General features: G+C 49.5%; 1 protein-coding gene and 1 non-coding gene across 2 annotated transcripts in view; one reads left to right on the top strand and one right to left on the bottom strand.

Annotated features, from left to right (window-relative positions):
* Positions 1–1,371: 1,371 nt before the first annotated feature.
* On the bottom strand, positions 1,372–1,443 carry TRNAP-GGG. The gene has a single exon. It is a non-coding gene; the product is annotated as a tRNA-Pro (tRNA).
* Positions 1,444–1,660: 217 nt separating this feature from the next.
* Positions 1,661–7,799, top strand: part of RASL10B (RAS-like family 10 member B) — a 17,334-nt gene continuing 11,195 nt past the window's right edge. The window contains 2 exon segments of the mRNA XM_015408038.1: positions 1,661–1,713; positions 1,715–1,865. Coding sequence (XP_015263524.1) covers positions 1,661–1,713; positions 1,715–1,865 — 204 coding nt within the window.

Here is a 7,799-nt window from a genome sequence, read left to right as displayed (position 1 = left end):
GGGGTGGGGGAGGTGGCAAGGCATGGCATGGCCCGATCTCATCAGATCTCATGAAGCTAAGCAGGTTCTGTACTTGGAAGGGAGACCACCAAGGTTCCTGCCCACAAGCGGACAATGGCAAGCCACCTCTGCTTGGGTTGTATTAGAAGGGCCATAGCACTGAAATCGCAGGAGGTCATAGCCCCCTCTGTATACTGCCTTGATCAGGACACACCTAGAGTACTGTGTGCAGTTCTGGAGGCCTCACTTCAAAAAGGATGTGGGCAAAATCGAGAGGGTGCAGAAGAGAGCGACGAGGATGATCAGGGGTCTGGAGACTGAGCCGTATGAGGAAAGACTGAGGGCCTTGGTAATGTTTAGTTTGGAGAAGAGGAGATTGATGGGGGACATGATTGCTCTCTGTAAATATCTGAAAGGCTGTCATTTGGAGGAGGGCAAGGAGCTGTTCCAGTTGGCAGCAGAGGATAGGACCCGAAGCAACGGGTTTAAATTACATGCAGAAAGGTAATCGGCTGGATATTAGGAAACACTTTTTCACGGCTAGAGTGGTTCAAAGGTGGAATCAGCTGCCTAGGGAGGTGGTTAGCTCCCCTTCACTGACACCTTTCGAGGTTGGATGAATATTTGCCAGAGATGCTTTAGGCTGGTCCTGCATTGGGCAGGGGGTTGGAGTTGGACTAGATGGTCCGTATGGCCCCTTCCAACTCTATGATTCTATGCTCCTCTCTTGCCTTGAAAACCTTATGAGGTCATCATCAGTTGGCTGCACCTTGACAGCCCTTTTCACCACCACTGAGACAGTGACGGGTAACATTTAATTCACTTTTACAGATTAATTGATTCTTCTTAATAATTTGGCCAAGCATTTTGTGCTGAGAATAAAGGCAGTGTAGTGCTGACTCGGGGGGGGGGGTTGTTACTTGACTGGCAGGTCTGGCTCAGTGATAAAGCAACTGCTTGGCATAAAGATATCCCCAGGTTCGTTCTCGACTTGAAAGGTCTCAGGTAGCTGGTGCTGGGGAACACCTTTCTTCCGTGCGATTCTGGAGAGCTGCTGTCAGGGAGAGGAGACTGCTTGGACCAGGAGTTTGATGTGTTTAGGTTTTGGGGGGAGTTGGTGATTCAGTGGCAGAAAACCTACGGTCTGTGAACAAGATCCCAGGTGGAATCCCCAGAACCTCCAGTTGGGAAAGAATTTTCTGCGCCTGAGGTCTTGGAAAGTTACGGCCGGCCCGAGTAGACCAATCTGGTTTAGTTGGACACACATGAAGCTGCCATCGACCCTCAAGGTCAGTATTGTCTACTTTGACTGGCAGTGGCTCTCCAGGGTCTCAGGGTCTTTCACATCACCTACTCCCTGATCATTTCCACTGGAGATGCCAGGGATTGAACCTGGGACCTTCTGCATCCCAAGCGGATGCTCTACCGCTAAGACACAGCCCCTGGTCTGCCTGGATGCAAAGCCATTTATTCTTTTCAAACGAGATTTCTCTTGGTCTTCCAGTGACGGGTCAAGCCAACGAGGAAATGGTTCCTGTCCGTGGCTGAAACCGCAGCTGCCGGAATATGCAGCCCGGGGGCCTTCCTGGCAGCGCAAAGGCAGCGGACTGCGCCAAGGAGCCGATCACCACGTCGCGCGCGGGGGCCACGGCCGGGAGGCATGGTGACAACTTTCAAGATTGCCGTGCTGGGTGCTCAAGGGGTCGGAAAGAGTTCAGTTCCTCTACAACGAGTTCAGCGAGGTCTGTGTGCCCACCAAAGCCCGCCGCATCTACCTGCCTGCCGTGGTCATGAACGGCCACGTCCACGACCTGCAGATCATGGACTTCCCACCCATCACCTCTTTCCCAGTAAACACACTGCAGGTAGGTGTCGCCCACTTGGGCTGTCCACAGTCGGAAAGGAGGAGACTGTCCAGAGTCTACTCACTAGGAGATGGCTTGTAAGATTCATCAAGATAACCATGGCGGTGAATATTGCCGTCAAGTCACAACTGACATGCCAATCTGTAGGGTTTTCAAGGCAAGAGACTTTCAGAGGTGGTTTGCTATTGCCTGCCTCTGTGTATTGGGCAGGGGGTTGGAGTAGGACTAGATGGTCTGTATGGCCCCACTGTAATGTCCTGGCCCCACTGGTGGACCTCCTGATGGCACTGGTATTTCTGGCCACTGTGTGACACAGAGTGTTGGACTGGATGGGCCTTTGGCCTGATCCAACATTGGCGTCTCTTATGTTCTTATGTTCTTATGTGTAGTGACCCTGGACTTCCTTGGTGGTCTCCCATTCAAGTACGAGGGTCCAGCTCACCACCTACGGTAGTGGTACATAAACCTAAAAGAACTAGAACTTCGGGCTGCCAGACAATCTTAGGATCTCCTGGCTATCCTACACACAAATGCCATGTGATTATTATTATTATCATCACACCTTAAAAAGGATATTATAGCTTTGGAAAAAGTGCAGAAAAGGGCAACTCGAATGATAAAAGGGTTGGAACACTTTCCCTATGAGGAAAGGTTAAAGCGCTTAGGGCTCTTTAGCTTGGAGAAAAGACGACTGAGGGGTAACATGATCGAGGTTTATAAGATTATGCATGGGAAAGAGCAGGTAAAGAAAGAGGTACTTTTCTCCCTTTCTCACAATACAAGAACTCGTGGGCACTCCATGAAATTGCTGAGTGGTCGGGTTAGAACGGATAAGAGGAAGTACTTCTTCACCCAAAGAGTGATTAACACTTGGAATTCACTGCCACAGGAGGTGGTGGTGGCTACAAGCATGGACGGCTTCAAAAGGGAATTAGATAAGCATATAGAGCAGAGGTCCATCAGTGGCTATTAGCCACAAGGTATAGATAGGGACTCTGGGGCAAGTGATGCTCTGTCATCTTGGTGCTTGGGGGGGGGGTCAACAGTGGGAGGGCTTCTAATGTCCTGGCCCCACTGCTGGCCCTCCTGATGGCACTGGTATTTCTGGCCACTGTGTGACACAGAGTGTTGGACTGGATGGGCCTTTGTTCTTATGTGTAGTGACCCTGGACTTCCTTGGTGGTCTCCCATTCAAGTACGAGGGTCCAGCTCACCACCTACGGTAGTGGTACATAAACCTAAAAGAACTAGAACTTCGGGCTGCCAGACAATCTTAGGATCTCCTGGCTATCCTACACACAAATGCCATGTGATTATTATTATTATCATCACACCTTAAAAAGGATATTATAGCTTTGGAAAAAGTGCAGAAAAGGGCAACTTGAATGATAAAAGGGTTGGAACACTTTCCCTATGAGGAAAGGTTAAGGCGCTTAGGGCTCTTTAGCTTGGAGAAACGATGACTGAGGGGTGACATGATTGAGGTTTATAAGATTATGCATGGGAAAGAGCAGGTAGAGAAAGAGGTACTTTTCTCCCTTTCTCACAATACAAGAACTCGTGGGCACTCCATGAAACTGCAGAGCGGTCGGGTTAGAACGGATAAGAGGAAGTACTTCTTCACCCAAAGAGTGATTAACACATGGAATTCACTGCCACAGGAAGTGGTGGGTGCTACAAGCATGGACAGCTTCAAAAGGGAATTAGATAAGCATATGGAGCAGAGGTCCATCAGTGGCTATTAGCCACAAGGTATAGCTAGGGGCTCTGGGGCAAGTGATGGTGTGTGGGGGGGGGGGGTCAACAGTGGGAGTGCTTCTAATGTCCTGGCCCCACTGCTGGACCTCCTGATGGCACTGGTATTTCTGGCCACTGTGTGGCACAGAGTGTTGGACTGGATGGCCCTTTGGCCCGATCCAACATTGGCGTCTCTTATGTTCTCTGATGTTATTATTATTATTGGCTTCTGAGCTCTGATGAGACTAGGCCAGCCAGGAACATTCAGGGCAGGGCAGAATAACCGTAGGGATGAGGAAAAGGACAGAGTGAGATTTTTTGGAAGTGAAACAAAAACCACCAGTGGCTGTGCTGGTTCTCGGTGGCATCACTCTGTCTCTGCCTCTCTATGATGACAGAGGTTTGCGTCTCAGGTTAGTGGCTGGAAGCCAAAATGGTTTATGTGTCCTTAGACTGTGTTGCGATTTCTCGGGCATAAGACTTGATTCGTGGTGAACTTTTCAGTCAGACTGGCTATCGATTATCAGTCTGAAGGGCTTTGGAGTATTTCAAGGGCTGTAGAGAGGCAGCATTTGTACGGTGTAGCGATCGGAGCGTCGGAATAAGATCTGGGTTCAAGTCCATCCGCATTCAGCCATGAACTTTGCTGTGTGACCAGCAATGCTCCCACTAAGCTGTGGAGTCCTGTGAGTAAAAATTCTACTTTGTGAGGTACCGGCATTAAAGTTGCGAGCAGGTGATTTGGCTGCTGCATAAATGAGTTTGCTCTGGAGCCATCCTTCCTGAGCGAAGACAAAAATGTGTGAGCCGGAGGCTAAAAAACTGCAAGGTAGCTCACACCAACTCAGCTTAGAGGAAACACTGGTGACCAGTCACTCCGTCTCAGTATAACCTACCTCAAAGGATAGAATGAGAAAGGGAGAACCATAGAGATGCTGCTTCATGCAACGCAAAGTTAACTTGTGTGATTCACTGCCGCAAGGTATAGGGAAGGACAGTCAGCACAGGGCCTCAGTAGAAGAGCTAGATTCAGGAGCGCTTTAGGGACCATCAGCATTTCCGGGGTATAAGCTTGGTGTGGTGGTTAGGAGAGCCAGTTCGGTATAGTGATTAGGAGCATGGACTCTAATCTGGGAGAACCGGGTTTGATTCCCCACTCCTCCACTTGCACCTGCTGGTGTGACCTTGGGTCAGTCATAAGTTCTCTCAGAGCTGTTCGCTTAAGGGCAGTTCTCGAGAGAGCACTCTCAGCCCCACCTACCTCACAGGCAATGTTCCCTCTAAGCGGTGGAGTCTGGTGAGCAAAAATCCTACTTTGTGAGCCACTGGCATTAAAGTTGTGAGCGAGAGATTTAGCTACTGCATAAATCAGTTTGCTCTGAAGCTATCCTTCCTGAGCTAGGACAAAAAATGTGTGAGCCGGAGGCTACAAACTGTGAGCTAGCTCACACTAACTCAGCTTAGAGGGAACACTGCTCACAGGGTGTCTGTTGTGGGGAGGGGAAGGGAAAGGAGATTGTAAACCGCTCTGAGACTCCTTCGGGTAGTGAAGGGCGGGGTACAAATCTAGTCTCCTCCTCTTCTTTTGAGAATCAGAGCTCCCTTTAGCATAGGGCTGATCCGCATGATTCAAAGTCCCCGTGGCCACCACACCACTTCTACATCAAATGGGAGCTCTGTGCCTCCCAGATGCACAAGGGCCCAATTTTTATGATGACTGCAGCATGCAGATAGAAGTGGCTTCGCTGTTCCCACCCCTGTGGCATTTCAGCATGCTGAAATGGCCTTGGGGTAGGGAGGCTGGACCTCCCACGGTAGGGGAAGACGTCCAGCCCCCTGGTCCCACCCCCCCGCTGCTGGAACTGACCCCCCCCATGGGTTTTGTTAGCCCTAGAAATGAAAGAAGACGAGGCTAATGACAGAATGGGGCCTCCTCTGATTTGATTTGTGAAGCCCCCCTCCTCGAGGTTGTAGCCCCAAACCAAACTGGGGGCCCACATGGCTGCCCGTGCCATTTAGAAACTTCTGAGACCCACGCCACTATCTATCTATCTATCTATCTATCTATCCATCCATCCATCCATCTATCCAGGGCTTTCTTTGTAGAAAAAGTCCAGCAGGAACTCATTAGCATAATTGGCCACACCCAAGAGCAGGAACTCATTAGCATATTAGCATATTAGGCCACACCCCTGACAGCACAGCTCATTAGCACATTAGACCACACCCCCATGTTACCAGAAGTGTGGTCATCCAGCCACACCCACCTTTTGCTTCTTATTCTGTTTACCTTGTTTGTTGTCAAAATCCAGAGCTTTTTTTGTAGCAGAACTCCTTTGCATGTTAGGCCACACCCCCCTAATGTAGCCAATCCTAATGAGTTTCTGCTCTTGGGTGTGGTCTATTATGCTAATGAGTTCCTGCTGGGCGTGGCCAACTCGGGAGCCAGCCGGAACTCCGTTCCTGCCCAAAAATAGCCAGCTATCTATCTATCTATCTATCTATCTATCTATCTATCTATCTATCTATCTATCTATCTATCTATCTATCTATCTATCTATCTATCACATTTATACCCCGCCCTCCCAGCTGTGGCCGGCTCAGGGTGGCTTACAACAGGATAAAAACAACAATAAATAGTATAATAATCATAAAGCCATGTAACAATTACAACATTAAAAGGTGCTAACAATAACAGTAAGCTAACACTAATGGCTGCGCTTGCCCTGGCACAAGGACCATGATCTATCCACCAGATCCAGTTGCGGTTCTCACAGCATCTTGCTTTGTTTGACCCCCAATCCAGCATTTTAGGGATGCGACACCACCAGTATTGTGGCCATTGTGTTTGCAAATAGACCTCCCAAGAATAAAACAGGAAAGGGGGTAACAGACACTCTTTTGACACTCTTTCCTTCAGCCACTTTTCAGATTCAGAATGTGGCATCTTTCATTCATGCCCATTGCCAGAGCTGATTGATACTGTTTCTGTAGCCTTAACACATGACCAAAATTTAAGGAAACGTGTAGTTACCTCTTCATTCATAACATAATGGGTTATCTTGTATGTGTGTTTCTATAATCACTCTTTCAAAGGGGGAAGGGACAGGAGAGGAGCTTTTGGCTCTGTAATATCTATCTAGTGTCTACCCAGAGCCCACTGTCTCCAAAGAGGGGCTTCCAAGTTCCCTTTTCACTAAAAGTTAAATAACAATAGCCCTGGAGATACAACTCCTTCACACATTTAGTCAATGTGCTTAGAGGGGAGTGTGTTACTCTGCTTTTGTGTGATCCCCAGCTCATTTTATTTATTTATTTATATTTATATACCGCCCTTGACCCCGAAGGGTCTCAGAGAGGTTTCCAGAGAATATACTAATTATTCCTAATCTAGGGCCACAATTGATATGGAAAGGGGCTGCCTACCGGCACCCAGCGGCGCGTTCTGTTGTTGTTTCCGGGCGGGCTTCTGGTGTTGCTTTCCGGCGCCTCGGATGACCACAGGATTTACACACAGAGGAAATCTACACATGTAGGCAGGTGGTGGGCAGTGCTGTCAAGTTATGGCCGACCCCCCATGAGGTTTTCAGGGCAAGAGTCTTTCAAGGATGGTTCTGCCCATTGCCTGCCTCTGCGTCGCAAGCCTGGATTAACTTGGTGGTCTCCCATCCAAGTACTAACCAGGCCTGACTCTGCTTAGCTTCCGAGATCTGCCAAGATTGGGCTAGCCTGGGCCATCCAGGTCAGGGCTTGTGGGTTGTCTCTCTACGCTCAGAGATGTTTGAAAAGCAGCATTCCCAGACACAGGAATGGCGCCTGTTCAATACGATTCCTGCTCAAAAGTATCTGGGAGGCCTGGGTTTGAATCCCCACTTGTGCCATGGAAGCTCGCGGGGTGGATTTGGGCTGGCTACGCTCTCTCAGCCTTACCTACCCCACAGGGTTGTTGTAAAGATACGATGGAGAAGAGGAGAACAATGTAAGCCGCTCTGGGTCCTCATCCGGGAGAGAGGTGGGGTGTAGGGCTGCCAAGCCGCGACGGGGGATCCACACGTCTTCACAGGATCCCTGCCACGGGGGACAGCGATACACGTTGCACCGCCGTCGCCAGGATGTGACGCTACGCGTCGTTCTGGCAACGGGACTCCAAACAGCCCCGTTGCCAGAGCAACGCATAGCGTCACATCCTGGCGACGG

Source organism: Gekko japonicus, unplaced genomic scaffold, assembly GCF_001447785.1.
Source record: "Gekko japonicus isolate JY-2015 unplaced genomic scaffold, Gekko_japonicus_V1.1 scaffold1, whole genome shotgun sequence".
In the NCBI taxonomy this organism is placed as follows: Eukaryota; Metazoa; Chordata; class Lepidosauria; order Squamata; family Gekkonidae; genus Gekko; species Gekko japonicus.
Note: the sequence above shows the minus strand (reverse complement) of the source record. Positions and strands in the feature narration are given on the sequence as shown.